Source organism: Myotis myotis, unplaced genomic scaffold (assembly GCF_014108235.1).
Source record: "Myotis myotis isolate mMyoMyo1 unplaced genomic scaffold, mMyoMyo1.p scaffold_m19_p_2, whole genome shotgun sequence".
Taxonomy (NCBI): domain Eukaryota; kingdom Metazoa; phylum Chordata; class Mammalia; order Chiroptera; family Vespertilionidae; genus Myotis; species Myotis myotis.
This window is the reverse complement of record NW_023416324.1, coordinates 172,950,810-172,970,564: the sequence shown is the minus strand read 5'-3', so window position 1 is coordinate 172,970,564 and position 19,755 is coordinate 172,950,810. Positions and strand designations below refer to the sequence as shown.

The 19,755-nt window shown below is 39.6% G+C and overlaps 1 protein-coding gene across 4 annotated transcripts in view; it reads right to left on the bottom strand.

Annotated features, from left to right (window-relative positions):
* Nucleotides 1–19,755, bottom strand: part of ETV5 (ETS variant transcription factor 5) — a 56,952-nt gene that overhangs the window by 15,544 nt on the left and 21,653 nt on the right. For 3 of the 4 annotated variants that reach the window (XM_036350567.1, XM_036350565.1, XM_036350566.1), the window contains exons 6-8: nucleotides 12,971–13,100; nucleotides 11,763–12,050; nucleotides 132–391 (exon numbers count right to left, since the gene is read on the bottom strand). In XM_036350567.1, coding sequence (XP_036206460.1) covers nucleotides 132–391; nucleotides 11,763–12,050; nucleotides 12,971–13,100 — 678 coding nt within the window. Of the gene's footprint in view, nucleotides 1–131; nucleotides 392–11,762; nucleotides 12,051–12,970; nucleotides 13,101–19,755 lie in introns of those variants that run through there. The other variant, XM_036350568.1, reaches the window with a different exon arrangement.

Sequence of the window (19,755 nt, the reverse complement as noted above, 5' to 3'; positions counted from 1 at the left end):
AACACGCCTGCTTTACTAGCTCCTAATTTTATGAAACTATTCCCCAAAGCCCTACAGGAGGAAGACATTCAATAATACCCAGAAAGATGGATGAGAGAATGAAGAAAGAAGTGGCATGACTTCATACTAACCTGAATCAACGCAGTAATCCCGGGGCTCCTGCTTGATTCCCATTGGTGACTGGAACCCATGTGCTGGGGGGCCCGGCATGCCTGGGACCCCATGTTCATAGAGTGGGTCATGGTATTCTTGTTTGAATCCCTGAGGGGGTGGGGGAGCTGCAGGGACAATAGGTTCTGACATTTGCCGGTGGTAACTGGGGCGATTATCTCCAGGAACTCCTGACTGAGGAGGGAAGGGGTGGCAGGGTTCAGACAGTTGTCTCTGAAATCTGCAAGAAGAAAGTAGTTATATTGTTTAATTAAGAACATCACAAATACCTTCTATAATTTAGCACTGAGGATCAGATGTTCAGGTTAAGGAAATTATTTGCAAAGCAATGCCTCTCCAACCAACTTGACAAAATGATCCTAAACTTTATTTAAAAGATTAAATAATTTTGAAAAGAGAATGATCTATTCCACACTGAAAATATTATAAAGCCATAATAATTAAAACAGGAATAGAAGAAATGAAAGATAGGCATGTCAAAGAAATCGAATGGAAAGTCAGAAACTGTCAAATATATTCCAAAATTTGTTAAGATAGGCATTTTAAATTAGTGAGGGGAAAGGTTGAACTTCTGCTTTATACCATATGCTTAAATAAATTTAATATAGAATAAAGATTTAATGTAAAAACATAATAGTAAAGTAAATATATATGAAAACATAAAATCTTGGAGAAAAACACCTTTTTATACGTTGTACCAACAGCAGAAACCACCAAAATAAATATGAACACACCTCATTGTATAAGTTTCTATAAGTCAAAAAACATCAGCAACAAAACCAACAAAGAAACAACAAACTGGGAGGAAAATCTGTGACAGTCAGAAAATACCAGAATCAAACCCCAAAATTAAACTAATTGGAGGAAAATTCTCTAACAAATACAGCAATGTTAATGTTGTTGACAGAAAGGGCTTTTAAAAATCAATAAAAGATGAACATCCCAACTGAAAAAAATGGGCAAATGACATAAATCAGGAAAAATCATTAAAGAAGGAATATTGGGACTCATAAATAAACAAAAAGTTTAACTAACCAGTCATTAGTAATCATTAAGGAGAGAGACAGTTTTTCCCGATTACTTAGAGGATGAGCAGGCAGTTAATAAATCTGTGTCTGACACATAAAACACACTGAAATCATAGATATAGTTAGATTTTAGCTACAAAGATGGTCACGAGTACAAATGTCTAATACAGGAACTGGCTAAGGATGTGGTAATACGGCCATTTAGTTGAAAGGAATCATAAAAAAATGATGCAGTATACAAATATATAAGGACCTGCAAAGGTATTTTTGATATTTTAAGGCAGGCTGTGAAAGAGTACAAAGAGCATCACATTTTCGCAAACATAAGGAAAAGTGTGTATGGTGTTATATAAAATCCTGGATTTGTACCTAAATGTTCATATTGCTTATTTTGGGTGGTAATGATTTTAGGTGATTTTCTTTTTTTGCTCATCTATAGTTGAATAAATATGCATTATTTTATAATAAGACAGAACAATAAAAGCCTTTGTTATTGTTATTTAATGAGTATCATTAACATCCTTTAGCTGTCAGAGCAACCCAGAGGAGTGCCAACTGCCCCTGCCCTGTTGCGAAGGTGGAGTAGTAAAAGAGAAAGCCTGGGGTCCTGAAGTGAAGCCGCTTACTAGGGAAGTGATGGGGGGCACATTTTCTTGGTTTCAGTTTCCTCATCTGTAACATGGGGATGTATTTTCCGACCAAATGCTACTGGAATGATGAAATAAAGTCATGTCTACAAAAGCATGGTTTCTGGCACAGCTGTATTCACTGCCGAACTGGGGTAGACATCAGGAGGGTGGGTGCAGCAGTTAGAGATGGGAAAAAATATGCATAAGGCACTAATCTATGTGTATAAAGAAAAGCATTTGTGAATATGTGCCCTCAGGTAAAAAAAACGAGCCAAGGTTCAGGGGGAAAAAAGTAAAGATTTTAGAGCTAATTTCAATACATTTTTAAAAATCAACAATATAATCCTGTAATATTAAGGTCTTACTCTCTCCTGTTAGCTTGAATCCTATTAATAGCTTTAATCAAATCATTTGAATTTGATTTGAATCAGTCTGTGGCAACAGGTGGCCAACAGATTTCTAGGATATCAAGCTTTAAAATCTTAAACTGAAAAGATTGGGTGCAGATAAAGTACTTTTTAGATCAGGGTACAGCATGGCTCTCACTCTGAGTCTTTACTACCCTATCAAAAGCAGCATGCTATGCCCTGGCTGGCATAACTGTGGTCAGAGCATTGGCCTGCACACCGGAGGGTCGGTTCGATTCCCAGTCAAGCGGGGAGCATGCAGGAGGCAACCAATCCATGCGAGAGACATCGATGTTTCTCTCTCTCTGACTCTCCCCTTCTGCCCTCCCTTCCATTCTCTATAGAAATCAATGGGGAAAATATCCTCACTCCTTGGGTGAGGATTTTTAAAAAAGCAGCAGCCTAAGATGATTTTATAACATAAAGATCACCAACAATTTTACATATACTTATCCTTTTATCCCAGAACTAAAAGCATCAGAATCTGCCTGGCCAATGTACTGAATAAGTTTTAAAACTATATAAGGCTCAGTGGGTTGAGAGCCTTTCACTAAGGGACTGAATGCATTACAGTGGAACTTCATCAGGAATGAGATTTTCTAGGATGCTGTTATTTAAGGAAACCCTTGCGGAGTCTTTGAAGAAGTGTAAATTTGAAACTCGGGGTTCGACTTGATGTTTAGAATATAGCTACCAAAAAAAAAAAAAAAAAAAAGGAAAATAGAATTTAGGCACCAGCAGCACACTGAAAACCTGAGTTTTTGAAGAAAAATTTGAAGAAGGGAACCCAAAAGAAAGATGAGGATATTCTCAAGGCCTTATTTTTATAAAGTACCCAAACCTTATGCTAGCAGGAAGAAACAGCAATAAGGCTGCTGTTCTCTATCTTTCCCCTCTGCCACCATCTCAGCACCTTCAAAGGTGACCTGCACAAATCACTTCCTTTGATGGCTCCGGGATGGCAGGAACCACTCAGTTCTGTAATCAGAGCCTCTGCAGCTGGCAGGCCCAACCACTCCACTTCCGCTCATCTTCTCACCTTTCAGAATGAAACTCTAGAGCTGTCCTGGTACAGCCCCTTCAGGAAAAGGTACTTCCAGATGGGCATCAGGCAGCATAACTGGAAGGATTTGTGAAACTTGGGGGCCTGGGATCTGCAGATAGATTCTGTCATTGGGATGGTTCTGTCTTGGTTTGTTTTGAGGGAGTGGAAGTGGCAAAGGGGATCTTAAGGGTAGGTCACAAAACCAACATATTTGGAAGAAAGTCTCTCAGAGCTTGCTGCTGATAACGGCTTTTATTTGCTGAGATTAGTAAAGTAATTCAGTTCTTCTCCCCTAAATACATTCTGTGAACTTTACTCACTGACCTTCATTTGAACCCCCTTTCCCTGTTCCCAATCCTTTGAAGTACCTAAGAATGTGTTGTATACATAATACAGCTGTGACAAAGATGCCTCTTGTTTACTGAGGCAGGCAAGCATTTTCAGTGGAAGAGAGACCTGGTTCCTAACAAACCTCTCCCCGCTCACTCCCAACCCCTCTGACCCGCACTCCCACACTCATATCCCAACAGGGCTCAGGTGGTAGTGAGGTCACAGTTGGTGAGCAAAAGGAGACTTCTGACTATCAAGGGATTCTAAATTCAATAGGTTACAGATTAAGGCTTTTTCAGTGCCAGTTTATTTAAAGAACCAGTTATTTATTTATCTGTCAGATTTATATAGCGCCTTTCCTCCCAAGAGCTCACCCACGCTACCAACATTTGGTTTACGTTATGAAAACCGTTAGATGCTTTTTCTGCATTTCCTTTTCAGTTCCTGCTGCCAACACACAGAGTAAACACAATGCTTAGAGGAAAAAAAGGAGAAAAGTGTGGATTCAATGAAAGCCACACAGTGGCCGTGGGTGCCAGGTGAAGCAGTGATGTTCAGAGGCCATTGAGAGATGATATGTAAGATCAGCCAAGACACCAACACCAAGTGCTTAATATTTCCGTTAAGGCTAAGAGCAGATAGAACATAGAGAAGCAGCATAGCTGGGTAAGAGGCTCTGGCTGTGAAGCCAGCACATCCTAGGTTGACATCCAATCTTTACCCTTATTAGGTATGTGACCTTGGGTGAGTTATGTAACTGCTCTGAGCCTCAGTTTCCTCTTCAGTAAAATAAGGACAACCATGGGATCTGTCCCAAAAGTCTGTTGTAAAGATTATGTAAGATAATGCATGAAACAGGGCCCAGCACTCTGCTAGGTTCTTGATATACATTACGTTTAAACATCACTATCAAATGCTCCAGCCCTCCCCCAGCCCGCAAGAAGCCAAATTCAGAAGTTATGCAAATGTGAGGAAAGATCTTAAGGAATTGGGAGAGAGTACTATCACTCACACAAAATAGAAGAGTCCACTAGTTGCCTACCCAGTATCCAGTTTGCTTTCTCAGAAAGAGAATGCTGATTTATATTCTGGGTGGCAATGTGCTACCCAACTTCACACTGTTTATTTTTCCTGCCATATACCAAGCCAGACACTGTTGCAAAACAAAACCCAAACACGGTCCCTAAAAGCAAAACCAGAGAATTCTGAAACAGCTCTCAGGGCTCTGGGAGGCCTGTCAGCTCTGCTTAGACTCAAGTTGGCCCATTTAAACGGCGATAAAACATTGAGTGATAAAATTTTAAAGGCTTAGATGCTTATCTGATTTCTCAAGATCAAATATGGAAGAAGGTGATGTAAACATGAGATGTCCCCAATATAAAATAGTGAAAGTATTAGTTTTATATGTACATTATTAATAAGTCTGATGACAAACAGAAAAGATTAGGGATAAAGAGGGCTTTTACATTTTCAAAACTTGCAATTTCTAAAATTGTGCTATCTACATCATTTTAGGAAGATTCCCTAAGTATAGTTTCCTTTATGAAATATAAGAGTGATTTTTAAGTAGTGAAATTGTCATAAAAGCTATAATTTAATAAGTACCTTCTCTGTGCCAATATGATTTTTCATTTAATCCACCCAATGATACTTGTGGTATCTACTATTCTCCATTTTCATTCAGATGAAGAAACCAACACTTAGAGCAGTTAACTGCTTGCCTAAGGTCATACAGATTCAAAACCAGGTCTGTCTGTCCAACTCCAGAGCTACTGGCCTATACTATTTCTACAATTGTTTCTATAATTGTTTTTAAATACTATCTTATGACATTTAAATAAAAATATAGTCCAGGCAACTTGAAAACTCTCAAAGGTTTGGAAATTAAGAAATATATTTTTTAAAGAACTTCAAGACTAAAAGAAATAATAGCAAACAGTTAGAACTGAATTTTTAAAATACTACACATCAGAACTTGTGGGGACAGCTTAAGCAGGATTTGGGCAGGGAGATAAAATAATTGATTGCCCCAACCAGGATATTTTGGGGAATTAAAGCGGATGCTATTAGCAATTACATCCAGACAAGACATGAACCATACACGACCTGGGAAAAACTAAATGTATGGTCACCGAGCCTTAGGAGGAGTTTTATTTGGTTATATGGTTATATTATAAAGAAAAAAAGCTACACATTAATGAGGTAATCATTCAACCAAAGAAGTTAGAAAAAGAAAAACTGAATAAACTGAAATAAAATGAGATATTTTAGTGAAAGCAGAAGTCAGTGATATAGAAAACACCCAATAGAGAGGATGAGTAAAGCCAAATTTGATTTGTTATAAAGACGAATGAAATTGTCTGCTAAGACTATGAAAGAAAAAAAAAAACTAGATAAATATCAAACATGAAAAAGCGATACCTATAGATGCTATAGAGGTTTTATTTAAAAAAACATTATAAACAACTTTATGGCATAAAAATTCACAAAAAATGAAAAAATAATTTATTAAATTCACTCAGCTAAACAGAAACACCAGAGCAAAACTATAAAAAGGTGAAGATGCTGAATCAGTAACTGAACATCTTCCACAAAGATAATATCAGATCCACATGATTTTACTGACAAATTCTTCCAAGATTTCATGGAAGAAAGAATGCCAATTTCACACAAACTATTCCAGAATATATAAAAAGGAGGATACCCACCACTCATTTGATGAGTATAACCTCAATGCTAAAACCAACAAGGACAATATAAGAAAAAGTGTACATTTATCTCAATCATAGTGATGCAAAAGTCCTAAGTAGATATTGGAAAATCAAGTCCAGCAACGTACAAAAGATGATACAGAACAGATAAGTTAGGTTTATCACAAGAATACAAGGTTGGTTCCATATAAATCAATGTAACTCTCTACAGTGGGAAATTAAAATTTCCTTTGATCATCTCAACAGAGGGAGAAGTATTTGATAAGAGTCAATATCCATTCCATTAAAAACTCAGTAAACTAGGGATAGTAGGAAATTTCCTTTAGCCTAATTAAAAGGTAACAAAAACCCTATAGTAAACATGGTGAATTGCTGAAAACAAGCTCTCTTAAGATTCAGAACTAAAAACACCCACACTGTAACCATTAGAAGTAGATTACTGAGTCTGTTAAAGAAGGTTCCATTAAGCATCTATGAAACGCAGTTTCGGATCCCAGAGTGAGTTTGTGCTGCCATTTGTAACATGGTACTAACAGGAGTGCACGGCGAGAAGATGCATCAGACACACTCACTGCGTTCCAGTCCAGGCTAACAAATGTGACTCAGTCAAGTTCTTCTCTCTCTAAAAGCTACAAAGTATGACGGACAAAAACGAACAGCAATTTACTGGGGATGGGCTTTAAAAGAGAAAGTAGAAACAGGAGAAAAACTTGAATATGTTAACTCTCTTACTATCTACCATCTTTAGAGAATGAGTCGTATCCAGTAAATCACAATTCCAGGATACTCAAGCTCATCCTTTCGAGCTCTGAAGCTTTGGTCATAACCGCTGAGGGAGAGAACTTAGCAGGTAGGCCATTCATCCTTCAGAAGATGCCACACGTGACTGATCCTTTTTAGGTGACCCTGGGGCACTGTAATCTGACTATCAGTATCAGCAGAATAGCCTGTTACAATTCTATGCCCTCGGGTCGCATCCAAGCAGAGGATTTTTCCAACAGCAGCAATATTTTTTTAAACTTTGTCTTTTCTTGAGTTTTTGTGTCTTGATGCCAAATGAGAGAATAGTGTGTTCTAAAATTCTTAGTTGGTCAATTTTTTAGTTGAGCCTAAGTTGAATTGTGGAGTCTCAACTCTAGATGTAATGGGAAATGGTACAGTGAAAGGCAAAACCATATCTGGCCAGTACTATGGGCATAACGTAAGGATATTTTCTAAGTTCCAGCACCTTGCCATGTAAATGTGGTAAACAGCACGATGAGAAGCCGCGTGAGACTGCAATGGATGAATGAAAAGCACTCTCCTCTCCTCTTCAAGAGCAGCTGTGGTCTTTAAGGATAAATGGAACAGGTCTGAACGTGCCAAATTACAAGGGTTTTTCCTCCTCGAGGGGAGGAAATAGTGAATATAAATCACCCTCCCAAACAAGTATTTATCTTCTAAAAATAAATTTTGAGTTGTGAAGAATTATATACTAAGATTGCATAAAACATTAAGATTATGTTTTAGTTGTTTAAAGTATAATCTTAGCAAACTATTATCACTTCATCAAGAGACATACTGAAGACAAGTAAGATACTGGGTTAAATGTGGTCTAAAAAAAGGGGTCTAAATCATGGTTTTTAAACCTCAACAGGCTTACTCTATTCAACAGAATGAGCAAAACAAAACAGATACGTATTATAACACGTCTGTAAATGATGAAGGAATTTAGTAGGATTTTATAGTTTAAGAGATGGCGTATGTTCTGATAGTTTAAGAGATAAAGAGTTGGATAAAGTACAAGGCTAGAACAAATTTCTCAAGGTCACTTACTCAGTTTTTAATAGACATTAGCAACCTGCCCCCCACACCCAAATCATAACCAAACCATATGGCGGAGCTGTAAGTTAACGCTTTGGTCTCTAAATGGAGGACCCTGCATTTGGCTACGTGACATTTAGGAAGTCCTTTAGTTGCTGAGGCCTGATTTTCTTATCTGTAAAATAGATTTTTTTTTACTCTTCCTTGTTTACAGAGCTGTTAAAGGGCTCCAATAAGACTGTATTTCCTTCTATCCCACAAAATACCATACCTTTTGGTTAAGGGGGTTCGTTTTTGAAGTAATATTCCCTCTAATTTAAATAAAGAGTTAACAGAGAACAAACTACAGTTACTAATTCGAGTAATCTGCCCCACTTTCGGGCATGCATAAAAGTTATTAAACATGTGGTTATTAAGCTTATCATACATGCCTGCAATTACTGTTACTGTTACAAAATCAGACCAGGGATTTCAGTTTGTCTCATTTTCCATGTGCTACCCGGTATCTATAAGCAAAATTGTTTGTTGCTTTTTAAATGCATTTTGCATCACACAGATATCACATGATCTCATTCGTCATAGATCAGGGCAATAAGAAAAAAATTCAGAGTACTGAGTACTTGATGCTGCGAGAAAGGGGGGCATTGGAGTAGAGATGGGGATAAAAGAGAGGGCTGGATCGTGATGTCTCAAAATGTGACAATAATATATCCAGGCCTGGCTCCAGACCCACCAAGTCAATCTCTGGGTGCAGCAGGAATCTGCATTTCTAATAAGCCCCTGTGGGAACTCCTGTGTACCCTCAACTTTGAGACTACAGAGCTCTGGTGTATAATGCTTAAGTGCCCCAGTGTTTTTTATTTATCGATTCGGAACTTCACCCTTCACCCCATTTCTCTCAAGGATCTTTGTATCACCCAGGGGATGTGAGGTCTTTTTATTTCAGACTCATCATTCCTAATGGCAGAGGGGAAGGGGAAGTAAGTCCAAGACGAACAGATAAATTTCAGGGAGGAATCACCCCATAAAAGAAATGCTTACTTTCTGGTTCCTAACTCTTTCTTTTTGGACACTTGAGGTCAGAAACTTTTAACTATCAGGGATCAAATTTCTTTCTTTTGGGAGGAGGCTGGGCAGCCTGGAGACTAAGGCCCCCTCTCTGCCAGGCCTGCCTGAGGACAAATAACCTCCAGCAGAATTAGGGCTTTTCTTTCCCTGGTTCAGTTAACCTTTGACACAATCTGGTAAGAAATAGAGATTGAGAGAGAAATGCGGTGATGTCATAGACACTGTATCATCACAGTGTAACACGTTGTTACTCACGTGTCTGTGTGTGATGCTGGTGTAAACAAACCTACTGCGCTGCAAATCATATTAAAGTATAGAGCATACAATTAGGTGCAGTGCATTTGATTTGATAACAATAAGTGACTATGCTGCTGGCTTATGTTTTACTATACTTTTGATCCTCATTTTAGAGTGCACAAAAATAGTATGCTGTGTTACGCCAGCAGCAGCTTCACACGTCTCGTGTTTACCCTGCTGCTTGATTACATCATTTCTCTTGTGCTTGATTTAATCTCGTGTTGTTTTATAAATTGAGTGGAGCCTAAGTGCACAGTGTTTACAGAGTCTACAGTAGTGCACAGTCTGTCCCAGGCCTTCACATTCACTCACCGCTCACTCATTGACTCACCCAGAGCAACTCCTAGTCCTCCAATCATGGTAGGTACCCAGACAGGCGTGCCATTATTTATCTTATATACTAGTACATTATTTTTCTATCCCTTTCCTATGTTTAGATGTTTATATACACAAATACCCCTGTGCTACGATTGCTTACGGTACTCAGTAACACGCGGTACAGGTTTGTAGCCAGGTGCAGTAGGCTCTCCCACACAGCGTAGGTGTGTAGTAGGCTACCATCTAGGTTTGTGTAAGTGCACTCACTCTGTGATGTTCGCACATGACAAAATCGCCTAACAATGAATTTCTCAGAAGGTATCTGTTGGTAAGCAGTGCACAACTGTATAAATGAAAGAGATTTTCTTTTACACAGGGTATGACAAATACAAAGTTTACTAAGTATTTAAAATACTGAATATAGGCCCTACGCCATCCCTTCCCCTCAATTAATAATCTCTGCAGATAATCAGGAGGATACTATTTAAAAACACACACAAAAAAACTATTGGAATAAAAATGGTATCCTGGCCCGAGTTCACAAACTGGCAGGCTTGCAGGGTAATTTTGCCCACAGAGAGGTTTTGTTTAGTCTGCAAAGTGTTGCTGTTGTTTTTAATTTGAATTACTTGCCAACTTTAAAAAAGGCAACCCGGAATTTTTACATAAAAATCCAAATTTCCGAATTCTCCTGGAAGAGTGCAAGGCTGTTAACAAGGTAATAACTGGCAAAGCTTAGTGGTGGCTGCTTCCTTTAGATGAGTTCTGTGTAAATGGAGGCCCACTACTGAACCAGCCTCCAATCAGTGCTCACCCCTTGGGCCCCATGTATCACTGGTGTTTGTGGCATTTGGCCTCACCGGGGAATAAACACTACCAGCCAAATGAGGTAGTTCTTTATGGTGAGTTTCACAGCAAGGGGGTCAGGGGATTAGAACCAGATAAGAGGGCTAATGTTTTTCTTCATTTCATTTAGAAATAAAGTGACCTCTGAGTAAACACGGGGAGGCATCTGGGTTGGGCCAGGCCTGGGGGAGGTGTACTCATTCATCCTCCCTCCTCTCCTGCCTCCCGCCCTCACACCCACCCAGTGCAGAGCAAGACAGACAGAAAGGAAATACAATGGCCACCATCTTGCAGCCCTTGGTAACATCACTGACAACTTGCCGCCTACATTATCTCCTTATCCCAGAGAGACTTGAAATGAGAAACCGAGACCCCCAAGACACCCTACATAAAGGAAGGCCACAAGCATCCAAAATTCTAGAACACAGCAGATTACAGGCTGGGAAGGCCGGGACCTAAGTTTCATGTTTTCAGAGCAGGTTCCCTTCACACACATTGGTTTGTTTGATGAATACATGACTTTGGGCACGTTTCTCCTGGTGTCTTAGTTTCCTTATTTGAAATGTAGAACTACCTGGAGTGAAACCAGGAGGTTTCTATCTCAAAAGTAGATAATTATAAATAAAGTCTTTAGTTAATCTCCTACTGCTAAAATCTGTGAAAATCAGATGAGTAATAATACCTCCTACCAGCAAGCTTCCCCAATAGGTAAGTGTTAATAAAGGATGTATGGGTAGCATAAATCAAGGTTCAATTCTAGTATCCAGTGAGCAGCCAGGAGAGCGGCCCTGAGTGAGGGTCAATGGATAATGTGTCCTGGGAAAGTCACTCTTCCCTGGGCTCTGTAATGGGGGCACAGTACTAATTATCTCCCCATTCCTGCTTCAAAAGGACGTTGTAATGTTTATAAACCACTTGGAATACCTCAGGAACAGGGTGACATGTAAACAGGTCATATTCATGTTATTATTAGTCTTACCTCACAAGATGCCGCAGTGGAATGAGAACTTTATAGACACCTGGTAAATATGACTAACGGCTCCCCCTCTCCCAGTGAGGAAAAGGGGAGGGGAATGCAGGCAGCAAAGGAAGCCCAGATCAGCACCCACCTCTGTTCTGATGGATACTGGTTTTCAGGCATCATCTTTGGCATCTGCAGGGGCTGATGTGGTGGCCGGGGGACCGCAAAGGTTTGCTGCTGTGGTCCAGGGTCTGGAAGCGAATGAGGGGTGGGGGCTGGGCCCACACCTTGTACTGGGCCTGCTGCAGCAGGGTGCACGGAGGTGGGCAGAGTTGCCTGAGGTGGGGGAAATAGGGAATTCTGATGGGTGGGTGACAGGGGGGTGGTAGGAGGGGTTAATGGCTTGAACCCAGAGGGAGGCTTCCTATCATAGGCACTGCAAACAGAAAAAGAGAAGGAACCAGTAAGCTGCAATGAAGCCATTAGCTTGGTCACCAGGTCCAGCAGAATGCTGCAGCCCTCAGTTGCCAGGAAATGACAGCATTAACATAGTTAAATTGCTGGCAGCCCCGAGGGAATATTTGTACCTCTGAGAAGTGACAAACACACTGCGTCACAGGGACTATTTAACACTTCTAGTGATTCTTCTCAAAGATAATTTTAGCCTCTGCTTCCAGTTTCCTTTCTCCCCCCTTCCAACCGTGTTCTCCATGTATGTGTGTGTCAGGTGGACAGATGGGGGCAGAATTTACGTGTCTGGAGAAGTTTCCCAGACCCTCTCCCAAGTATTCCAGGGTTCCCAGAAATTAGTCAGAATCTTTGTTGAAGACGAATTTCTGCTGTAACATCACTTGAATTAACAACTCTTCTCCTCCCCCCTCTCAAGTAGATCTATGTTTATCTTCTAGAGCAAAGAATGATTTAAAATTAAAGCTTCATTCCTGAGCCTGGATATTCTTAAGTAAAGGGCATAAGCATCAAGGCCTTTTCATATTTCTGATTTGAAGATTACTTCTTTGGTGCTTAAAGTTCACATTAACATATGATAGACACGAAGGAGTATACATTCCCTCCCTCGAAGTCACAGATCAAATATCTCAGTATTCAAGGATTTTTCCCTTGGGGGAGGAGGGGGGTTCAGTACCCCAAGCACTGAGTCCTCCCACCACCCCAGTCAGTTGAACAGTTTTGCATTTCATGTTCAGCACAAAGAAAGGCCCGTTTGAGCTGGCCTGCACCTAGAGGATTACACTGCAGGTAAAGATGGGGTGTGCTATGCTGAGTGTCTGTTGAATAATATTTGAAACAGTCAGCTTGAAGGCTACTTTCTGGCCAGCCTTCTCTGGCTCCACTTACCAATAGTTGTAGAGGCACTTTTCTCCATAGTTAGCACCGAGAGCCTGCTCATGGCTGCAGGATGACAGCTCGGAGGAGGGGCTGTGCAGCTCCCGTTTGATCTTGGTTGGAGGTGGGGCATGAAGCACCACTGAAATGAGAAGAGGGAGGACAGCCGATTAACAGGGAGCACAGTGCTTCCTTCTGCAAACCCTGAAATGAGCTGATTGTTCTTGGAACTCATGTCAAGTCACATGCCAGAGAAAGCCAAGTGCTTAAATATAGTCTTCCATCTAAAACCCTTAAAAAGTTCTTTTAAAGTGTCATCACATGACACTTTAAAAAAATTATTATTTTTTAATCCTCTGATTTTTAAAGAGAGAGAGAGAGAGAGAGAGAGAGAAACATCGATTGGCTGCATCCAGACTGGGGATCGAACCCACAACCTACGTGTGTGCCCTGATGGGGAACCTGCAACCAGCTGAGCCACCCAACCAGGGCCAAGTGTCTTTTCCAAATTTCTTTGGTGTTGGGTCTGCTTCCCAGAGGCTCTGAAACACTTAAACATTCTGCAGGTGATGCTCCCTCTTCCTCCCCAGAGCAGGTATGATAGAAAACCAAGAATTGCAAGCATGAAGAATTTTGTATCCAAAAAGGACAAAACAGCCAAAAACATATTGGTAGACATTACACATTAACTCATCAAAGACTTGAAATTCCTCTGGCAAATACATTTCATATTTGGAGGCATATTTATAAATTAAATACATGACTTTTTAAAAGTCCCTCCACAAGCAACTCTAAATATCAGGTCTGAATAGGAGACAATTCAACTTTAGGGACATTTCAAACATTTTTAAAAGCAAAGGAGTAAAACAAAGGACCAGACCACAACCTAGGAAAGGCTAACTGTACAGGAAATGTCCTGGAAACCTTTGCGCTTATGTGTGTTTTTTTCCCAGTGACTCCCCAGGAAGGGCAGGTTTTTATAACTCATCCTTTCATGGATGGTGCCAATTACTTTTCCTCAATGAATGAAATGGTGCACAGAGCTGTTGCTTTCCATTTGGAAGTCAACTGCATATTCCATATGTGATTTTGAGAAGCCAAAGCAACAAGTTTTTCAAGTCAAGGTGACTTACATATAGTAGCCAAACCAAACTGAACTAAATCAAACCAGGTTTGCCTTTTCGGTCTTATCTAGGCGCTACTCATTTTAGAGGGAGCATTTTACCCAAAGTAGGACACACTTTAAAGATGCTGCACTATGAGGGCTGTTTTCTTCTTGTTATAGTCAGAATTGCTACTCTGTCCAGCTATCCTGGAGGGTGGGGGAAGCGCGAATGAGTTAAGCATTTGTGTTAGCCACTTTCCAGTGTATCAAAGGTCTCATTAAATAGCTAACCACAGTCAGTGCCCTGGTAACCCACGAAAATTTTGTTTGACTTAGTGTTTACTCCTAAAATATTTTCAGGAGATTGGCAAATTCTTTGTGATTAAAAGAGGTAGACTTACAGCTCAACAATCATCCCTTTTCTGACTGATAAGACTGAACAATCTTCAGGCTAACTGGTTTTTCAGTGCCTCCTCCAACCATGAATTCTGGTCTGAGAAGTTAACAAATGAGACAGGAAAGTCTATCACTGATGACAAGTTTATAAAGCAAAGTCCTGCCAGTGACTGACTGGAGAGGACAGGTTTTCATAATTTCTTCCCTACATAATGCCAACTGCTATTCCTGAGTGCATGAAATAAGTTCAGAACTGGCAGATTATATGTAGAAGCCATTAGAGTCTCTCCCATGATTTTTTGATGGTGACATCATGGCAGCCAACTCTCAATTGTTATCCAATGTTTTCAGACATTCAGACACAGAAAATGGCTAGGCTTGTTATTGTTAGCATCTTGTTAGTAAACGAGAAGGGAGAGTCAGACAACTGGACACAGAAACCATTTCTCTAAGGCAGCACTGCCCCTTTGTCACTACTCGTCTTCTGCCATAAAAGTGTTGGCAAAACAATGAGAAAGGTGATGATGTCCCAATGTAAACAAAGGTTCTGTGTCTACTTTTCTTACTTTATCTAAAGAAAATAATCCCTGTTTACCTAAGTTTACAATCCCTGTTTTACCTAAGTTTAGAAAGTAAATGATTATGGTACTATTCAATTTTCTCATTTCAGGTTTTAGAAATGTCTTGACATTTTCATGATATTATTATAAATATTATCAGTTCTGCTGATAAGACTAACACCAGAAGGTAAACCAAAGCTTCCCGAAAAGAAAAAAATTTATAATGGCTTCAGGAACAGTGTATATCTACTTTGCAAGAGAATATGAACTGCCAGACAATTCCAAGTCTTGATTTCTTTAAATCTACACAGTACTTCTAGTGTGGACCACACCATTTTGGCTCTAAATTATAAACCTTCTATGACCCCCAAATTGTCTTATACCTGGGATCCTATATTCTCTACACAAAGGAGTAATTCAAGTAATATCTGGTGAGTGCTATGGTCTGAATACGTGTGTTCCTCTCAAATTCGTATGTTGAAATCCTAATGTCCAATGTGATGGTATTAAAAGGTGAGGGAACATTGGGAGATAATTGGGTAATGAGAGCAGAGCTATGTGAGGATGCCAACTTTCTAGACTCTGAAGAGAGCCCTCACCCAACCATGCGGGCACCCTGATCTCAGACTTCCAGCCTCTAAAACTGTGAGAAGTAAACTTGTTTTTTTATAAGCTACTCAGTCTATGGTATTTTCTTATAGCAGCCTGAATGGACTAAGACAATGAGTGACTGAATGGATTAAATTTCCAATTAATTCTTAACCACATCTAGCCTACAAAGCTAGACACAATGATAGTCATGAATATTTCTTCCCCAGGAATCTACCATTTAAAGGAGAAAGAAGAGAGTGGAACACAGCAGGAATGAGAATTGGAAGTTTCACAGACCACTGATAGGAAAGCCATTAGGAGCCCTGCAAGCAGTAAGAAAGAAGGCTCAGCTCTCCCAAGGAACTGAGCCAGAGGATGTATAAAGGATTCTGATTATGGCACGCGTTAGTCAGAGATAGTGATGTATATTTAAAGCAAGAAAGAAGAAGCCCAAGGAATGCTCCTTGCCTTTAGTCTGTTCCTTCCTTTGGTAAATGAGCTTTGTGATGCTGCCTTGAGAAATAAAGAAAATGGCATAGCACCTTGCAGATGGTGCTATGATATTGTGTAGTTATACACTGTGCTTTCAAAAATAGAGTCTTTACCTTCATACAGGTGACATACTGAACGACGGCGAGACCTAGGGCTATAAAGCATGGCAACAAATTGAAATTGAGAAAGGATCATGAACTCTAAAATATTTATGAAGTTTGAATTCATAAGTTTGAAAATAAATGCCAAAAAAGTTGACTATGTGAGTTGGTAAGCATTTTCTACCATTAGAAATTTTTCTCAGAGTTATTGAAGATGGGCCCATAAAGCCAATGGTGCTCTGACAACTCCTGGTGAATATGAACCACATTCCTTGTTGTAAAGATGTCAACCATTCATTTGCTGAGCATCTTCTATGGGCCAGGCATCCTGGAGGCGCTGGGATATGATGATAAGCAAAACAGACACGTTTCTTCATGACATGTATAATTTAGTGAGGAATCTGACTTTTAGCATCTTCTCATAGATATAATTAGAGTTAGACAAGAGCCTCACAGTCCACTTAATCTAGTCCCTTACATATATAGATAAGGACCCTGGGCCCAAAGAAGTTAAAGAAATTGCTCAAGGTCTTGGAGCTGCTGCCATTAGAAGGGAGAGGAGGAAATCATCCCCCACTGTCATTTCGGTAATCTACCACAGGGACAGAAATGGAAGATATTTCACTCACTCAATTTGTACATTAAAAATAGAGGACATAAAGCTTTTTTTCAACTAAAACAAGAAAAACACATTACACTTAGTACAAGGGAAACATGCATAAGAACTAATACCTCTGGAAAAGAACAAGGTAGACAGACCACGAGAGAGGCAGCCAGATGGGCCCTTTAGCATCTACTTTGTGCCAAGTTACTCTTACATACATTATTTTATTTGATCTTCCCAAACAATAGAAAAGTTACTTCCACTGTCTCCATTTTATAGATGAGAAAACCATGGCTTAATAAAGGTAAGTAATCTGTTCTGGTTGCATAGCTGTAAGTGGTCAGGATTTCCACCTAAATAGTTCTTAGTCATTCCGTCACATTGCCTCCCAGATGAAATCTGACAGATAAAGATTACATCATTAAGGGATTAAAGGAAATAGAGAAAGAGATGGAAAAGGAAGACAACACCAAAGAAGAGATAGGAAGAATACATTTTGCCAGCTCTCAGGGTCTGTATCCTCATGTTTTCTAAAACTGCACTCTCCAGCTGGAGGTACACCTGATACACCTGAATTCATTCAAGGACTTACACTTTCTCCTATCTCTAGGCCCAGGATTCCTCCCTTCTCCCTCCTACTGGCAGCTGACATCTCTTGACTCCAGCAGCTTTTAACTTCTTATAGTCCTTGCCTCCAGTTCTAGTGTTCCATCTAAAAGATATCATTCTTCCTTCTATATGCTAGCTGACCAAAATCGTCTGCTCTTTTAGACAACTGCAGGCACTTTGGAAGACTTGGTATCTTCTGCAGCCAGCCAATGACTTGCCAGACAGGGCACCATTGCCTTGGATACCATCTCTCCACAAGCTCTGCCCTCCTGAAATTGCTACTTGACAATACTCTCTTAATTCCACCTCTGAGGCAAGAACATTTTCAGTGAGTGGTCTGGACATGCACAAATATAAATGAGATGCTCTGCTTGTCTGGGGTAGGAAAGACAAGGGTGGCTGGCTGACAAGATTTTCAATCCATATCTGTGGGTGTGCACAATAAGGAACAGTGTATGGTGGCTTTGTAGGCCATCATAACACCATTTTAAATTTGGATATGATGTTCACAAATCAACCAACTTAACTTCATAAATTGCTTTTTTTTTTACTAGGGAACTCCATGAAAGATTTTTCTCTCTGAAAAATTGATCAAAAGTCATGCCTGATGCTAGCCAATGCAATAAGTCAAGTAAAATAAATAAAAGGTAGGAAAATTAGAATAGAAGAAATATAGGGTCATTATTCACAGATGGCCTGGTTGGGTACACAGAAAATATAAAAGTCTCCACAAAGTATAAGTAAACTAATTTACCAAGATCATTAGGCCAATATATAAAAAGAACTATTTCTATACATTGTAACTAAAACAATGTGAAATTAAAAAAAATACATCTACAATAGCAACAAATAATATCAAATATCTAGGAAGACATCTAATAAAAAACATGTAAGATACCTCAACTAAAAATTACAAAACACTAAGAAAAATTAAAGAACTCTCGATAAAAAGAAGGATATGGCATATTTATGAGCTGGAAAGCTTATTATAAAGATATCAATTCTCCCCAAATTTATGTATAAACTCAAGGTAACCCCAAACAAAATCTCAGCACTACTACAGGAATGAGGATGAAATGTAAATTACATTCAACATGGGATTTCATAAACATGTTGAGCAAAAGAAGCTAGACATAAAAGGGTACATACTACATGGGTCCATTTGTATAACATTCAAAAGGAGACAAAACTAATCTATGGTGTTTAAAGTCAGGATGACTGGGGGTAGTATTGGTTTAGGGGGCACAAGGAATCTTCTTGTTTTCTGGTAAGTTCTAGGTCTTGATCTAAATGTTTATACAGTTGGTGAAAATCTATCAAACTGTACTCTTATGATTGCTGTATGTTATTTCAATTAGGTTTCTATTTTTTTGCTAAGGAGCCCTATCCATCATCGAGTTAATAGTTACTAAGATGTCTAAAATTTTAGCAATTCTAGACATCTTAGTGTGTGATGGTATAGAAGCAGCCTTTCAAAGAAATACCCCACTTGTTTTAAAAGAGAAAAAAATAGACAAATTGGCCCATTCAAGAGGAATAATAATTCCCTTTGCTGCTAAAACCTGTTTCTTGCCCACAAGTACAGGCCTATGGAATCTATCCAACGAAGCTACCCCATGCCAGTGCTGGCTGTGAACTTCGCTGTTATAGCTTCGAGGATCAAAACAAAGGAAAATACTTTTGTTGAATGTTATGATGAACAACAATTTAAGTCACAAGAAATTGTTTTGTTTCTTTTCTTAGAAAGACAAAAACAAAAACAAAAAACACAACACACCTTGTCCAATAAACCTTTACTTTGGTGTTTCATAATCATCAAAGTTGCAACAAGTCGCAGACTATTGTGAATACATACAACATGTATGCAGTTGTTAAGTGTTAGAGAAATTGCCGATCAGTTATACTGCCGTCTGAGAGGGAGAAAGAACAAGCTAGTCCTTATTACTCCCGCTTCACACACAGGCTTTGCCTGCCTTCCACCAGTTGTTGTTCAGATCTTGTTTGGGGGGTTTTCCTCTTCTCTTCTGCAGTTTCATTACCTTCATCTGGGGCAGACTCATCTTTCCCACATCAGCTGTGCAAGACTGACCTCAGGGAGAACCTTATTTGGTCACACTCGACAGCCATGATCTTCTTACTTTACATGGAAAGTTGTGTCTCATGCGGAAGTTGACCAGAATGGCATGTCCATGAGGCTAGGTCTCAGGTGGCCAGCCTCGGTCTGCAGAGCCTCTCACAGCACTTCTGAACAAACATGATGTGGAACGGACATAGTCGCGGTCAGAGACTTCTCAGGATTCCAGAGCCGTAATCCTGAAGTGAAGGTCTATTCCTAAGCT